This window comes from Peromyscus californicus, unplaced genomic scaffold (genome assembly GCF_007827085.1).
Source record: "Peromyscus californicus insignis strain IS unplaced genomic scaffold, ASM782708v3 Scaffold_1__1_contigs__length_55948999, whole genome shotgun sequence".
Classification (NCBI taxonomy): domain Eukaryota; kingdom Metazoa; phylum Chordata; class Mammalia; order Rodentia; family Cricetidae; genus Peromyscus; species Peromyscus californicus.
Window position 1 is genome coordinate 18,591,693 of NW_026294492.1, and position 18,080 is coordinate 18,609,772.

Genomic DNA, 18,080 nt, shown 5'->3' on the forward strand with positions numbered 1-18,080 from the left:
GTACTGTGCTAAGTGAAAGAAGCCAGACACGAAAGACCAGATATGACCTACATGATGATAGTTCTGTAAAGTCTGCAGATTTAGCTACATCGGAAGAATGCTGGTCTAGCTTGCACCAGCCCTGGGTTTTAGCTTTACGTGGTTGCATACACACTTAAAATCTCTGAAATTCAAGAGGTAGAAACTAGAAGGCCAGAAGTTCAAGGTCATTCTTGACTCCATAACAAGTTCAAGGCCAGCCTGGAGTTCTTCAAACCCTGTCTCAAAAACAAACAAAAACCATTTTATATAGAGACACGATACAGACTTTGTTTGCGTGAGAATGGGAATTAGCTATTACAAACAGGCCCAGGGAAATCAAGTGTGATGCAGATGCTTAAACTGCACTGTGTTAATAGCCGCACAACTCTGTACATTCACTAAAGTCATTGAGTTTTACGGATCCCATGGGTGACGTTCATGTTTATAAATAAAGCTTTTTTAAAGAGGAGAATGGAGGCAGAACACATGAAGAAGCTTAGGAAGGAGTGGCCAGCAACTTTCTGATGATTTTGCGTTTCACAAGTGGTTTTTCTTGCCTAATTATTTTCCTTTCTTAAGCTATTTTTATTGGACAAGTAATCTACTATGTATGTTCATTCTTTTTGCACTTGAAAATTTTTATTAGCAAAAAAAGAACAGAAAAGGATCAAATATAGTCCTGCTATACAAATCAATATCTAAGCAACTAAAAGCCCTTTTTCCAAATTTCGTGCTTATTTATCTACTTGTTCTAGGATTTCCTGCCATATTTAAGAGACCACTTTCCTTAATTTTTCCTCTGTTAAAGAAATCATTTCTAAATAAATTCTAGCAGGTGCTTTTTATTGTTATTATTTTATGATGTTGATACATTTATAGTGTATTTCCATCAATTAATGTGTGTCAATTTTCAGGACTGGTTCCCCAAGGTGAGGCCAACTTTGCCCCATCTCTAAGCCCTGGGAGCTCCATGGTGCCGATGCCAATCCCTCCTCCTCAGAGCTCTCTGCTCCAACAAACGCCACCCGCCTCTGGGTACCAGTCACCAGACATGAAGGCCTGGCAGCAGGGGACAATGGCCAACAACAAGTAAGGGATAGTTTTTCTGTGTGCGAATCCCTGGCACTGTGCAGCTCCTAAGAGAAGCCGTACTTCCTTAAGTGACTGTGCGTTCACAATCCACCTGTGTGCCAGAAGGAACTGAGTTCTGTCATCAGCAAAGGAAAATGGGATTGTCAAATGCTTGAAGTATCAACTCGTCATTTAGGCCAGCTTGTGTATTTACAGTAGAAGAGTCTAGTGGCCTCTGGCCTTTGTACCCTTGTCTTCACAAGCCTGAGGGATGCAGTCTATGCTCATCAGTAACAGCTTTTCTAGGACAGATGTGCAAGTAGATATATTTTTTTCAAAGGGAAAATATTTTATTATATCAGTGGGTACAGAAAAAGATCAAACTTCATATCCACAATCAGTTCTCCATAAACTATGATTGTAAGAAAATCTTTTTATTGAAAATAGAGTAGATAATCTCTTAAAGTCATACTAGTAACATGCTGGAGTTTATTTGAGCAGAGGGGATCCTTGCCTCATTCTGCTCAGTGTGTCTGAAAGAACTGTACAACAACCAACAATCTCCAGGCTTCCTAAGTCACTCTGCCTCACTCCCTGTGCATGTCTGGATTTTTAGTGGCCTCATCTTACCCGTTTAGCTTATAAAATTACCTCACTGAAGTTTTTTTATTTTTTGAAGTCTGAATGCTGAACTTTTCACACATCACTTGATTTTATAAGGATTTTAATTTGGTTGTGTCTTGGTTCTGATGACAGGGAAGCCATTTAGTCTGACAACATAATAAGTAAGGCAGTTAAAGCTGAAAACATAAAACCATGTTCTCTTAAAGTTCACTGAAAGGTGAGAGAGGAAATCTTTTGTAAGAGAACTGTGTGGCTCGCAGTAAGGACTGTGTGTAAATTGGATGGGAGTGGAACCATCTGAAATATGCAAGAAGAATTTAGTCTCCTAATGTGTTCTAATCCCAGCCTCCTAAACTCACTTGTGATCCCACTGTCCATCATTCTAACCACTCCCTTCCATGCATGCAGCTCCTTTGCCCAGCTCTCTCGGCTGCATTTAGACACGGCAGCTCTCTAATGACCCCCGATGATGACTGCTCCATACCGGAGGCACCTATGTATTTCATTTCAATATGACGGTGGCTAGCAGTCTAGCTCAGCAGTGGAGTTCTTGCTTAGCGCATACTAGCCAGGAGGTAGATTCCCGAGAAGCAGGAGGAAAGGACAGAGAATGGGGAGGAGTAAAGAAGAAAGAAAAGAGAAGAGAGGGAGGAAAGGAATGGCAAAGAAGGCCTGGGGAAAGTCGTGCTGACAGGTTCTAACCTGCTTCTCTGTTCCACCTTACAGTTTAATTCTCTAAAAGACTGCTCTGTTCACCTCTTCCCCTCCCACGCCCTGTCGAGCCAGTCAGGCGCATCTTTACCACCACCCCGAAAATGTTCCTGCCAAGGTGCTTAGTGTCCTCTGTACAGCCAGGTGCAATCCTTGTCAGCAGCGTCTTTTTTTGAAGTTCTTTTCTTCTGTATTTTGGAACATGTCTCTTTCGTGCTCTCTCGCTCGTGGTGACTTTCCTCCTACTTATTCCCTTTTGCTGGAGGCCATCATTTGCTAGGAGATCATCTCCTTGGCCTCCATGCAAGGCCAGGAATTCAACATAGGACCTCTTTCTTATAATGACCTGTTCCCTTGGTTGTAACATCCGATCTTAAGGCAGACATTGTGGAAAATCTGTAATCTCAGCACTTGGGAAGAGGCAGGAGGATTGGGAGTTCGGGGTTGTCTTTCATTACCTAGTGAGTACCAGGCCAACATGATCTACATGAGCTCTGTCACCAAAAAAAAAAAAAAAAAAAAGTGAAGTCCTTGCCTTGCAAACACAAGGACCCATGGTTGAACTGCAGAAACCACATAAAAATGCCAGGCATGGGGGCTCATTCTTATAATCCAAGACCGGAGGATCCCTGGAGCTCCCTGACCATGCTAGTCTAATTGGTGAGCTTCAGGCCAATGAGAGTTCCTACTCCAAAGGAAGTAGATGATAATCCTGAAGAGGACACCTAGCTGATCTCAGCATGCACCTGTAACACATGCATATTTGTTTTCTCATTCATCCCATTTCTCTCTCCTTCTAGACTTCCTGTGGCAAATGTCTATATGCTTATGCTTATTACAGTCATTTAGATCTCTAGCCTACACATCTCTCCTGAATACCATACTGTATATCCAGCTGCCTAATTGACATCTACACTTAGAAGTCTAAAGACATCACAAACCTAACATGACAAAACTAAACTGATACTCTTCCTAAAACTTGCTCTTCTCTTACTTTTCTCTGTCTTAAGACGCAGCTCCATTCTTCTAGTTGTTCAGAAGAAAAACTTTTCTGTTTTCCGAATCTTACATCAAGTAAACCAACAAATGATGTCATTGCCCCACTTACCTCTTGCATTTAACACACTAGAGGCAAAATACCATCCCTTTGTCCTGGACTATCACAAATGCCTCCTGTCTCAGCTATTGCCAGTGTTCCGAGGCAGGGTGTCAGAACTCTAATAGTTACAGCAAACCTGTGTCCTGGAACAGGGCCGTGTCTCTCTATACAATGCTTTTCTGTGTGGAAAGTTCCAGTGCTCAGGACCACTGTAGAAGCCACATCCAGTTGTTGTTTCTTAGTCTTACTTAAACAAGGACCTCTTTGGTCATTACTAACCTATGTTAGTCTATGGAAACCACTCAGGACCAGTGTCTTTATCTCTGTCTTTTTCTCCTGTGTTGGGGTTGACAGATAGGTAGTGCTCCCTAAGAAAACAGTGGTCATTGCCATGAGGTGACAGGAATACAGGTGCATGAGGATTGGACTTAAGGTGCCAGTGAGCCTAGCTGGCCTGAAACAGATTAAGGCCACAGAGGGTCCTGTCTTCTTCCTGTGATGGAAGAAAGGAAAATGGAATTAGGAACACCTGAAGGAATGTAAGCTGAAATATAGTTCCAAGTATAAATCGAAAGAAAATTAAGCCCTAAGCTTTCTTCAGTATGACGTGCTTAGAACTTCCGAGTGTGTGAACTTACAGAACTCCATTCCCCACAGAGATGATTTGTGTACCAATTGACAAATGAACACTGTCTAAGGCGAAATGTTCTCATTAGAAAGTGAACATAGATTAATAGATGTGTTTAGTGCTTTTAGTTGTGGGAACACTGCCTAACAAGCATACGTTCTGTAGGACATTAAAGGTCCATAGACGCATTATTGACCGATTCTGAGGCATACAATTCTCAGTGTTTTATAATTAACTGGGGGAGGAAATTGCCACTTTTCTTCAGACATGATGAATAGACTTTTTTTGGCTTGTTGATTTCAGTGTGATTACCTTAATGGACTGAAGCTATAAATGTCATGGTGTCCTACTTACCACTGGAGAGCTAAGGAATAAATAAGTAACAATGGGGGAAATTGTTTGGGGAATCAGTTTCACCAGAAATAACAATTGAGTAATAATCAAAATAGTTGGTATTTTCAGATCTTATAAAAGACAATTTTTACATTATTTCCTTTTTAGAAGTATACATTTGTGTCATTGGGAATTTTCAAGTTTCAAATATAAAGTTCCAATTTGAATTCACTTGGAATTTATTCCAAATTATTTTAACTACTAAAACTTAGTTTACATTTGAAATCTTTGGAATAGCAACAATCCAGAACCTGACCATGAAGAAGGGAGAAAGTCAGTAAAGCAAGCCCTTGGAAAACATAGCTGCCCTTCTATGCAGCTTCTCGAAAAGATGTGAAATGTATCTGTGTTCATCCCTGAGGAGAGAACTCGACATGAGCCCTTTTTATTATTAAGCCCATTGGACAGAATTCAGAATATGCCTGAATTACGGTCTGCTTTAATATACAAGATATAGCTTTACATGTATTTAAAAATACAAAATATTTTACTTGGAATTCTGTCTAATGAAAAAATCCATGTTCATGAACAGTGCATGTAATCTGGATTGTTTTTGAGTTAACAGTGTGTTCAGTCAAGCTGTCCAGAACCAGCCTGCCCCCGCACAGCCAGGAGTGTACAACAACATGAGCATCACCGTGTCCATGGCAGGCGGAAATGCAAACGTTCAGAACATGAGTCCAATGATGGGCCAGATGCAGATGAGCTCTTTGCAGATGCCAGGGATGAATACTGTGTGCTCTGAGCAGGTAAGCAGCATGCCTGGCACACTTGTTACACACACCACAACACAACAGTTATTACCCCAGGAGAATCAGGTACGTTGGCTATTACCAGCAAGAACCATGCTTCTTTATTCCTTCTCACTATCTTCTGATCATTACTCGTCCTTAATAGATAGAAAGGGGGCTCAGTGGTTACAGCACTGGCTGCTCTGCCAGAGGACCAGGACTTGATTCTCAGCACCCACATGGTGGCTCAGAACCTTCTGTAACTCCAGTCCTAAGGGATCCAACACCCTCTTCTGGCCTCTGCATGATGAAGTGCACAGACATACATATATGCAAAACACCCAAACACATAAAAATAAAAAAAGATAGGATGGACAGCGGAGTGGCTCAGTGGGTAAAGATGCTTGCTAGCCAGGTCTGACTACCTGAGTTCAATCCTGGGGACCCTCAGGGCCCACATAGTAGAAGGAGAGAACTAACCCCGGCAAGTTGTCCTCTGACCTCCACACACACACACACACACACACACACACACACACACACACACACACACGCACACAAACTTCGCTAAACTTTATAAGTTAGAATTTAGTCTCACAAAATCCTAGTATTTTCACTTATTGCAAAGTGGTACACTTTGTATATTCTGAATATATTTTCTTTTTGTCAATGCAACATTTTTATTAATTTCTTAAGAATTTCATATAATGTATTTTGATTATATTCACCCTCCGCCTCCCCACCCCTCTCAACTTTGTGACATTTGTCCCTTTCTTAAATAATTGACTAAGCCTAGTTTGTGCTGACCACATACTCCTAGATGCAGGGCCATCTAGCAGAGTTTGGTCCACCTACCAGAGGTCACCCCCCTGAAAAACTGTTTCTCCCTCCCTGTGGGGCAAACAGGTCTTCAGTTAGAGGCGGGGGCTAATGGGCTAGAGCGCTAGGATGTTGCCTGTCTTCGTCTTGTGCAGGAGCCCACAACTACAGTGGGCTCGTGAGCACAGCAGCCACGGCGTGTCCAGAAGACGACACGGCTTCTCCCCAGTCCTCCCAGCTTCTGGCCCTTACAGTCTTTCCACCTCTTCTGAGCCTCGAGGCCAAGGAGGTGACCTCCGCTGGCCCTTCTCTGGACACCTTCTCTTTGTTAGACACAAAGATAGCTCCCTGGGACATACATATTGACTTGATGAGTAGACACATGGGCAATGAATCCATCAAATACTAGAACAGACAGCTGCATAAAAGGTGAACCTCCAGAGCTGAGTATGGTACAGGCCTTTAATCCCAGCGTTCATTAGGCAGAGGTTGGTGGATCTCTGTGAGTTTAACACCAGCCTGGTCTACATACCAAGTTCTCCAGAGCTCTGTCTCAGGAAAAAAAAAAAAAAAAAAACCTCCTATAGGACAATAGTATATGTCACCTTATTATCAAGTATTTAAAATGAAAGGAGCCTGGCCTCATCAGGAAAAAATGTTGTAGAGAAGTTGTCTTCAAAAAAAAAAATAAAACAAAAACAAGAAACTGAAGCTAGCCTGTTTCCATAAGGATACCCTGGTCAGCAGGGGAGAATGAATATGAACATTGAAAAGCCAGATGTGCTGACACACACCTGTAATCCCAGGACTCAGGAGACCGAGGCAGGAGGATTGCCATGAGCTCAAGCCCAGCCTGGTCTACATAGCAAGTACCAGGCTACATAGCAAGCAAAAAAACAAAACAAAACAAGAATTTTTAAATAAAAATCAAGAAAGAATAAGAATTGAGGGCTAGGGTAGAATATGTGCCTAACATCTGAGGGCCTGGATTCAGTCCCCAGCAAAGCCAGATCAAAACAGAAAGAGATAATGTGGACTGAAAAGAGCATTCAGGATTGGTTAATAAAGTAAAACCTAGGCAGAAACAAGAGGGTGAATGTCTAATGAGTGTTACTGGGATATTTTTGTTATGGTTAGGGCAGAACTGATGTGATAGGCCTGCTGTGGGATAATGCATGCTAGCCACCGTTTGGAGTTTATCCTTGAGCCTCCTGCACATTTTTAGGTGACAATGATTAAAATGAAAATGATTTTAAAAGACTATTAGAATAACTGCCTAAAGTGAGTACTTCCATCATTCATATTAGCCACCACAAAGTAGATTATGAACTAGATTGTTGGCAGGTAGCCATGACTTACAGAAAGTTAGTATATGTATATGTATATGTATATCTATATCTATATCTATATCTATATGTGTATGTCTATGTGTATGTGCTTGCTATCTTTTGTATAGATTTCCTTTTTTACATCCCTGTTTCCTAGGAATTACATAGTAAACCTAAGGAAACAGAATCCAGTAACTTAATGATCTGTATCATTTTATCTGTTCATTTTGAGATAAGGTCTCAGGCTAGCCTACAACTGGCTATGTGAATAAGGATGAATTTGAACTCCTGCTCTCCTTCCTGTACCTCCCAAGTACTGGGTGCTTCCATGCCCATCTTGTGAGCTGTATCTTGTAGCAAAATAAAGGCACAAATGAATTATTTTTATGTTTGTTACTCTTCAGTTATTAGGATTATTCACTATCTCTATTAGATTAAAACAAAATATAATGAATTTTTTGATGTTTTTGTTTTTGTTATTCAAAGCAGGGTTTGTCTATGTAGTCCTGGCTGTCCTGCAACTCTCTCTGTAGACCAGGCCAGCCTTGAACTGACAGAGATCTGCCTGCCTCTGCTTTCTGAGTGCTGGTATTAAAGGCAATGTCACCACTGCCCAACCAAAATATAATGAATTGAGTAAAAATATTATATCTAACAGGTGTTCCTTATATAGTTGGGTCTTGCCTTTTTTGCTCAATTCAACAGTCTTTGCCTTTTAATTAGACTGGTTAGTCCATGTATATTTAATGTGGTTATTGGTATGATTGGAATTTTTTTTTTTTTTTTGGTTTTTCGAGACAGGGTTTCCCTGTGTAGTTTTGGTGCCTGTCCTGGATCTCCCTCTGTAGACCAGGCTGGCCTCGAACTCACAGAGATCCTCCTGGCTCTGCCTCCCAAGTGCTGGGATTAAAGACATGCTCAACCACTGCCCGGCCGATTACAGCTATTTTAAATCAGTCTATCTCCTAATCAATGAATCACCTGCCAGTCCTATATCACCTGAACTGTTTGGGGATTGATTTCAGTTCATTGGTTTTTATTTTCATTATGGCTCATAACTGTCTGTTCTACTGAACACAAAACTATGAAATTTACCATTTATATTCTTTTTAAGATCTATCTATTATTTATGCATACAGTATTCTACCTGTGTGCCAGAAGAGGGCATCAGACCTCACTATAGATGGTTGTGAGCCACCATGTGGTTGCTCGGAATTGAACTCGGGACCTCTGGAAGAGCAGCCAGTGCTCTTAACCGCTGAGCCATCTCTCCAGCCCCTACCGTTTATATTCTTATAAGTATTTTTGATCTTTGCTATGGGAAATGATTTGGTTCCCTGGAAGTAATTTGATCCTTTCATGTCTTTTTTGACGGGACAAAAGTGGTATTCATTCTCTCCAATTGTGCCTTCATAGTAAGGATGTATTGTGTTTCCTGCTACCTCCTGAATCTGACATTTTTCCACTCTGGCTGTTGAGATGGAGACCTGGTCCCAGCCCTGTGTGCTCTTTTGGAATTACCCATGTCATTTACTCAGGCAGCTCTTTCCTCTGCACTGTGAGCACAGGCTAGAGGACCTTGCCTATTTCCAGACCTGTCTCTTTGGACTCTTCTTCTTTGATCTTCTGCCCTGTGGGTTCTAGCAGCCTCTTAACTCGAAGGATGCACTCAGCTGTAGACTAGGAAACTGCTACAGGAGTGAGTTCCCAGTGGTTTCTCAGAGATCAGTACCCTGCATTGTCTTTGTCTGGTATCTTAACTGCCTTTGTTTCTTACTCTGTCTGGGTTTTTGGTGGATTCAGACAGTGGTATAAATACGATCTTTGCTACTGATCCTTCCTTAAGATTTATTTTTTAAGTGTGTATGTGTATTCGTGTGCATGCATGCCCGTGCATGTTCCCCGTATAAGTACAGTTGCCCACAGAAGCCAGAGGCATTGGGTTCTCCTGGAGCTGCTGTCACAGTTGGGTTGAACCACCTGATGCTATAGGTGCTAAGAACCAAAGCCAGATCCTCTGCAGGAGTAGCACACCATCTCTCCAGGCCCTTGTTACTGATTCTCAGCTGAGGTGGTGAGTCAGCTTGAGTGTGTGCCTGTATGTGAGAGGAGAGAGAGAGAGAGAGACAAGGCAATTAAGACAGACTGAGTCAGGGAGACAGAGAAAAAGAATTTACTTTTTATTCACGTGTCAAATATTAGAGTATTCGGAAAAGTATACAACTCAGTGACAGGTTTCACAAGGTGAGCACTCCAAGAAAGCAGCTAGGTCAGAACAGAGCAGCACCAGCATCCATCCTCATAATCTCTACCCACAAGGGCGCTCCTGTCTGACTGATGAATGGCAGCCTGATAAACCGCTGTTAGGTGACAGTCCTCCAAATACTTCTCTGTCAGTCTTCTCATTGAAGAACGTGGCTTCCAGCTTAAACAACTAGCTTACGATTTGATCTTTTCTTTATCTCTAATAGATGAATGATCCAGCACTGAGACACACAGGCCTCTACTGCAACCAGCTCTCATCCACTGACCTTCTCAAAACAGAAGCAGATGGAAGCCAGGTCAGTAAGAAAGAAAGTCCTAGTGCAGAGCTGGCAGAGGCACTCTGGATACACGGAGGACATCACATAGCATGTGGGTGTGGTCCCTGGCTCTACCCTTGTCAGCTGCGTCACTGGGAGGATTTGACAGAACTCTCCTGAGCCTCTGTCTGACTACGGAACTACTGGGATGCTTGCTTACAGGGTGTTGAGAGGGTTAAATGAGATACGTTTTCAAGGATTTAACCAGCTCTTGGTCAGATAGTGGAGTCACGTGTGACTAAACAGTGCTATAAAGTCTGCTCGTGAAAGCTCTAAAACGCTGTCACCAAAGATCTCAACGGATCCAATAAGTTGAGGCAAAGCAGCGTCTTCTGGGTGCTGCACCTCCTTAGCAGGGCATTTCTGAGCAGCACAAATTACAAGGTGGTTTCTTCTGTATTAGCAGAAATTTGGGGATGGGGTTAATTCGCTTTGGCAACTGATTTAGTCTTCAGTCTCTTAATATCAACATAGGCATCATGGTACAGAGGCAAATGAAAATAGGTAGTCTTCACTGTAACATTTATGGTTGCAGGGCACTGTGCTCCCACTGTGAGCTTTATCTCATTTAACCCTCCATCGTAACTCTGTGGAGGCTGCAGTCCTTTCCTTCACAGATGAAGAAATGGAACCTGAGGATCTTTCACTGTGTGCATTATTCACAAAGCTGGGGAGGTTCCGACCCAGATCTTCCCAGTACCAAAGTCTTCCTAGGGGCTGTTAAAAATGCAGCACACAGATACATGCACATAAATTGTCATGCCACCAAAGAAGGCAGACGACCAAGTACATGCTATAAATAACAGAAACCAAGCATGCACAGAGAGGAGAAACAGGGATGGCATACAGCTCAGTAGCGGGACCCTGTCTTCCTCATGGAAGGCTCTGGGCTCCATCCCATACCGAAAAAGATAGGTGAGTAAAGCTCAGATGGTCAGAGAACATCTACACAGGAGGTGGACTAAACCGGTTGAACAGTTCTCAGCCGCGTGAAGGAGAAAAGAGTGACAGTTGTTGGGAGCCAGAGGCAGGGAAATAGTGTCTTCACATAGTTATGGGAAGCCAAATCTATTGGGAATTAAAAGGTTTATAATAAGAAATCACAGGAATCAAAAGAGTTATAGTAGATAGATAGCATCAAATTTCTAGATGACTTGAATAGTGAGTGAAGGAACCAGGCTCCGTCCTGGAGACAACGTCTCCTGAAGACCATTGATAACACACTAGTTTGGCATTATCCTTGGCTGGAAGAGGTAAAGAAAGGCTTGCTGGGGGCTATGAGTGGGAAAGGGGAGTCAGGAGGCTGTGTCCAGACGCTGAGCTGTAGGAAGTACATCTGAGTGCTGTGGGATAAGGAATGGGCATTTTGTGATGGAGATGTGGAAGACAGTCTTCATTCGCTGGAAATTAAAAGTCACCTCGTAGAGACATGCCCCAGGAGGTATGACAAACTGCTTAATGCAGACAAGCAAGTTTTTAAGGTTTTGGAGTCATCAGACAGTGCTTGAGTTAAAGTCAAACGTGTGCTGGGAACTCAGAGAGCCAGGTGCTGAGTTCTCCAGTCCTCTCCAGACACTCTCAGCTCCTCCTGGGTGATGTGCCTGACTGTGCAGAGGTGGCAGTTCCAAAGTCCCTTGAGACCTGGTCTCAGGCATCCTTATGTTAGGTAGCAGTTCTAAGTGGCTAACATGAGTTTTGGAATCTGACTTAATCTTTATAATTTTTTAAAATACACTCTCTTAAAATATCCTTTTTAAAGAAGCAGAATTTTCTCTCTAGTTTGTTTTCTAGTTCTTTTCTTTATCCAGATTGTTTTAAAATACTTAGGGAAGAAAAACCACCTTAGGTTCTCTGCCCCAACACTTCATACTTAGAAACGAGTAAACATAAAATTTTCTGTGTTGATTTTGAAAACTCGGTGCCTGAAAAGCATCATTGTTTGTACTCAGGTGAAGGGCCAGTGGCGTGATCTTCTTTCCATTGTGGCCCATCACAATGTCTCTCGTTATCCCCCCATTTCTGTGTTTGCCAGACAAAAACTGGAACGTGAGTTAGCTAGACCTGTAGTGACTTGTGTACAGGGAAGGAGGACCGCAACGGGGTCCCAGGGTCCAGACGGGAAGGAGAAAAGGAACACAGAGTGGAGAAGCAGGAAGTGGGCCGGGAGGTTGCTGTGAGGACAGAAGGCCCCTGAGTCTTAAGAACAAGAACAGGATACTGTGAGAAGGACCTGGAACCAAAGACAGTGTGTGGTAGATTCAGAGAAAAACCTCAAACAAGGGCATTGGGAGGGCAGCAGAGCCGAGAGCAGTCCCTGAGGAGCTGGAGAAGGAGGAATGCTAGCCTAACTACCTCACCAGACACTGGAGCCTCCAGGCTGTCTTCTTCCCAGAGAGAGAACTGAATGGGCATGCAAAGGGATTAAGAAAAGACCACAGGCTAGCCTGATACAGAAACTTGATGATCAGGACATTGGACATTGGGCCAATGAAGGTAATAGAAAACAACTTGTATTCCAATGAGGATAGAAAATTTTTCAAAAAAGCTGAATGTAAATGGCATGCATTAGAGATAAATGACAAAAAAAGATATCACTAATTTAAAATCCTTTACAACCTGTTAAACGTGAAACACATTTGCCAAAAGTCTTAGTCACTGAGCTACTTTAGAAAGCATCTCTGTTCCTCATCTGGAGCATTCAGAAGTGTGCCTTCTAGTCAGTTCTATAGACAACTTTTAATAAGGCTAGTGGGGAGGACTACTACCTGGTTTAGTTTTCCAATAGGAGATGCCAGAACTATGCAGCTTTAGACCTTGTTAAGGAATACATTTATTACTACTGAAAGTACAGGGAAAATTCACACTGTTCTCAGCTGATGTTTGTTGCTGTGTGTTTAATTGTCTATGAGGGGAAAACCAAATACAAAATTTCTCTGCTAATATTTGTTGTAAATCTGAAGTCAGTGTGTGCAGGAGCTGTATACACTTCACTACACTATCATCTGGATATGAATCTCAGGAATGCCAGTGTTTGGTGCGCAGTGTGGTGGTTTTATTTTGCCAATAATAGGTTAAAGCCCTTGTTTCTCAGTGACATAAAAAAGACCTTTTTTTTCTACTAAAGTCATCCATAGAATGATTTTGAACTAGTTTTCCAATTAGCATGTTATTTTTAACGACCATCACTGTATCCCCAAACTCTGAAACTGGCCTTTCCCCAGCCTTGGTAATATTAGGGACGCACATTGAGTGTAGATGGCAACTCGGTAGGAGGCGTGACCATTCCAGTTTGGGTTTTATTTAAGTGTGAACTTTCCAGAACCCTGAGCAAAATGAGTGCAGCGATTTTCTTTTTGTAGGACAAGAAGACAGAAGAGTTCTTCTCTGTGGTGGCTACAGACTAGAGGAATGCTCTAGTGAGTTTCCACTTCACGTAGTACCCACTCATAAGCCGGGGGGGCAGGCCTTTCTGTCTAAACACATCTTTATTTGTGTTCCAGCAGGTGCAACAGGTTCAGGTGTTTGCTGACGTCCAGTGTACAGTGAATCTGGTAGGCGGGGACCCTTACCTGAACCAGCCTGGTCCACTGGGAACTCAAAAACCCACATCAGGACCACAGACCCCCCAGGCCCAGCAGAAGAGCCTCCTTCAGCAGCTACTGACTGAATAACCACTTTTAAAGGAATGTGAAGTTTAAATAATAGACATGCAGAGTTATACAAATATATTATATATTTTTCTGAGATTTTTGATATCTCAATCTGCAGCCATTCTTCAGGTCGTAGCATTTGGAGCAAAAAAAAAAAAAAAAAAAAAAAAAAAAAAAAAGTTCATTTTTGGGAGATTGAGAGATGGTTTTGTTTCTTTCTCTGTAAAGACCTTGGATATTGAAAAGAATAACAAGGCAGAACAGTTGGACAATCTCATTTCTTGAGCCAAAAGTTAATTATTCTTATTTTTATAATCAGTCATTGGCTTCTTTTCTGGATGAAGGCTTTTGAAGGGAAACCAAAATAAGAAGTTCTAAGGGAAGATGAAGCCCTGCCTCACCGGCTGGCTCAGCCCTGCCCCTGCCCTGGAAGAAGAGCCCATGGGGCTTTGCCTGTCTGTCCCCCAGAGGCCATCAAGTTCCTCCCACCAACAGCCACCCCTCCCCAACCCCAGGCAGCTCGTGTGCACAATCAGCTTCTCCAAGCAACTCCGTCTGTTGGCATCAAGAGAATATTTTGCTTCTACATATGCACCCCTTCTCCTTTTTATAACGATGGATTGAAACCAAGATGCCTCCAGGAAAGAGGATGAAATGAGTATATTCACTGAGGAATCCAAAAAATGCAGTTTGGGGGAAAATGCAATAATTTTTTGATGAGATGGGTGAAGGACAAGAACCGAGTTCTATCAATTATTGTAGATAAAATTTTCTGATTAAGTCTACGGGGGAAAGCAGCCTGTTCTTTCTGCTTTTACTATGTTAACAGCGAGGTAGCTAAAGTTATTTAAAATAAAATTAAATTTATGATCCGAGTAGCTTATTTTTTCCTTAAATCTCACTGTAAATATATTTTGATTTCTTGTAGAAATTGATTTTGTTCTGTTTAATTTTATGCTTTTATCATCCTCTTGGTTTTTCTAAATTTGTGTGTGAAATATAATGTTGATTGAATTGCAATTACATTTGGCTAGTAATTTCATTATCCCAGTAACTGTGAAGCCATGTATGGATTTCCTTTGGGACTCATCAACGTGGTACTGCCAGAAAGAGCTATTCTAGCTGAGCTAGGGCAGACCACCCCAGAGTGCCGCAGCCGCTTGTAGAGAGGGAAATCAGTGCTCTCTCAGAGAAAATCTGCTTTTTCTGTCTCACAATGACTTTGGGAATTTGAATTTCCATCAGTGCAAATATAAGTTTCTCTGTTCTGCTCCGAGGCTAATTGGTACCATGTGTTCCGCTTGTCTTGTTCCTCTGCCACATCCCGTCTCATCCTGGCCCCAAGAAAGGAGCCAGTGTGAACTGACTCTAGTGCTAGAAGTCCTGCCACAGGCGGGAGAGATTGAGCAAGGCATTGCAAGAGAGGCCAAGGGAGCCCTCCAATGCTAACCTTGATCTGCATCCCCGGGCCTGCGGACAACACTGACCTTCTGCACCAGCTCCCTCTGCTCACACAGCAGAGAAAAGGCCATAAGAACCAATGCAGATGAGGAGCATGGACTCAAGACTTCAAGGAAGAAGCCATTTCCCCAGGTCCTTCCTTTGCATCTCACCACCCCTAATGTCAAGTGACTCCATTGAACAGCATCTATCCAGAAACTACAGCATTTTGAAAAGGGTGGAAGGGCTCATGTGGTAGCAGCTATGAAACAGAAATAGGACCCTCAGTTACAAACATTACCTTTTTTCGTTTTTCAGAAAATGCATCCTTGATCTCAGTCATTTCCAGCTTGAAAGCCCAGCCATATTACTCTAGTTCCTACCAAACTGCCCTAGGAGGTCGTTTCCATTCTGTTTGTGATAATAAGCGTGCAGACTTCAGGAAGTTCACCTTTCACCTCAGCATCATTCCAGATGAAGGCTCCTGACTCAGTGCTTTTGCATAAGGACCTAGAAGAGAAAAGCAGTAAGGAAAATTGGAGATGCCAATGTCCGCCCCCATCCCCTCTGCACCTTAAAGTATGCATGTCACCTTCGAGGTTCTATAATTGCACTGTTTGTTTTATGTATGTACAGATTAAAATTATTGCTACATTTGAGGAAAATAAAATTGCTTGCTTCTATGTAATTCCTGTCATTCCACAGGAAATTGACTTTTCCAGCTACTGAATAGAATTTGTTTAACAACCTCATGAGCTGCCTCTTCATTTCTGTGGGGGTGGAGATGGGTGGTTTGGGGGAGACGACTCTAGAAAAATTGCCAAAGCCCAGATGACTTTACATACTAAAGGTTAATAGAAAGGATCCCTATAGCCAAAAATCCTTAAAGTCACTCTAATGTGAACCTTTCCTGTTAAGCTGTGATTAGGGCCTTTGAGGAAATGCTAACTTAGCTGGACCATCTGTCTGATGAGTAAATTATTGTGTCTGAGGCTAGGATACTGTCCAGGCAACACTGAAGAACCACAGAGTATCATGCCTCTCCTAATGCACTGATGCAGGTGTGGAATTTTACCTGAGGATGCTGTTTCGGTGTGATAATGCATTTTATAAACTTTAGGTCCTGGCCAGTGAGATGGCTCAGCAGCCAAGCCTAACATCCTGAGTTCTGTTCCTGGAACCCCTGGTGGAAGGAGAGGACTCCTGAAAGTTGTCCTCTGGCCTCCACAGGGGTGCAATACACACACACACACACGCACACGCACACACACACACACACACACACACACACACACACACCAACAATAATTTTTGTTTAAACTTAGACCTGAAGTAAAGACAATTCCAAAGGGTAGGAGCAGGGCCTGTTTTTCACATACATTCCCACACACATAACTACAGACTTGGGATCTGTTATTTAAAAATCATATTTTGCCCATAGTTGGGATAAGAGAAACTTGATGCTTCTTTTAGATGTGGCTGCCCGCTGATGTAAAGTTATCCTGAGTAGCAGAGGAGAGAGAAGAGCAAATAAAAAGAAAGAATGAGGAAACGACCTTCTTTGTGGTCTTGTCTGGGGAAGAGTCCATTCATAAAGTTCTTAGGTGCTGTCTCTTGGGCTGACCGAGTGAAAGAGAGGATAGTTGTCTGTTTACATAGCAGTTGTGCTAATCCTGTGCTGACCTTAAGTGCTCTTGCCATAAGAGCACCTGCACTTGAATACAGTAAATGATCTGTGACCATCCACCCCCCACCCCACCCCCCACCCCACCCCCGTCTCCAAATGTCACTGATTTAATTGAACCCATACGTTCCTTTCGTTGGAGGTTGAACCTGGTCTGCCAGCAACGTTGGTTTTCTTTGCGTATTTTATTTTCATTGCTCCCATCACTCTTAAGAACACTGAAAAAACTAAAAGTTCTGTCATCGTTCACTTGCTCAACAACGTCTTATTCCTTATCCAAGGCTCCAGGAATAAGAAAGCGATGAAGACGGAAATGGACCCTGCCCTGTGTGACTTACATTCACAGGCTGGGGATGGAGAGCAGTTAGAAGCAGGATTGAGGGAAGTGGTACAGAGGCGTTCCGTGGGGCCGTGCCTGGAGGTCAGTGCAGGTTTTCCCTGCAGAAGAGACGGCATTTGAGTGTGATGAGGTGTTTGAACAGCAGGAGTCATGCCGTGAAGAGTGATGCAAGGGCAGTTCTGAGGGGCAGCGCGTGGGAAGGCGGAGGGGAAGAAACCCTAGAGAGCTTGCTTCTGAGAAGGTTGGCCAGTGTGTGGAGCGCTCCTAAACAAGCCTGTAGAGTTCTGTCAGCTGGCAGGCCGGAAAGGAGCTGAAGGGGCCGACTCCAATAGTGTGCTAGGCTTGGGGGTCTCATCTGAAAATTATAACAGCTGATAGCTACGGTCTCTTCCACAACTGGCCCTACCCAGCCAGAAACATCGCCTTCTCTTCTTTCTGTCCACCCATCTGGAGCTGGTAATGATATTAAAGACACTCAGAGAAGGTCTGTGCGTGCTCTGACAAGTTCAAAAGTGCTGTTGGGTCAGTGATCATGGTCTCACCCTCTGCAGACCTTTGGGAGAGTTGTAAACAGGAAAGAAGCAGGCCCCACCAGGGTATGACACAACTGTTTATCAGTGTGGATCTTTGAAATCCCAGCTGTAAAGATGTATTGTATGTGGGTGTTTTGCCTGCGTGTATATATGTGTGCCACATGAGTGCCTGTTTGCCTGCAGAGGTCAGAAAGAGGTATTGGATCTCCTGGAACTGGAGTTAAGAGATGGTTGTAAGCCACCATGGGGGTGCTGGGAACTGAACCTGGGTCCTCTGCAAAAGCAACAAGTGCTCTTAACCACTGAGGCTTCTCTCCAGCCCCCAAACCTCCACCTTTTAATTCCAGATTCTGGCGTACAGTTCTGAACTAAATGACTGAAGAGTCTACAAGACTTTCATCTCATGTGTGACCTTAAGCCTGGCTT

At 43.0% G+C, this 18,080-nt stretch overlaps 1 protein-coding gene across 8 annotated transcripts in view; it reads left to right on the plus strand.

Moving 5' to 3' along the window:
- The window catches only part of Ncoa1 (nuclear receptor coactivator 1), a 336,679-nt gene extending 320,830 nt beyond the window's left edge, over window positions 1-15,849 (plus strand). For 5 of the 8 annotated variants that reach the window (XM_052745992.1, XM_052745990.1, XM_052745993.1 and 2 more), the window contains 4 exons: window positions 936-1,110; window positions 5,113-5,296; window positions 9,897-9,986; window positions 13,508-15,849. In XM_052745992.1, the coding sequence (XP_052601952.1) occupies window positions 936-1,110; window positions 5,113-5,296; window positions 9,897-9,986; window positions 13,508-13,678 (620 nt within the window). In that variant the 3' untranslated portion in view covers window positions 13,679-15,849. Of the gene's footprint in view, window positions 1-935; window positions 1,111-5,112; window positions 5,297-9,896; window positions 9,987-13,366; window positions 13,424-13,507 lie in introns of all 8 variants that reach the window. The other 3 variants (XM_052745996.1, XM_052745995.1, XM_052745994.1) reach the window with 3 other exon arrangements.
- Window positions 15,850-18,080: the final 2,231 nt, after the last annotated feature.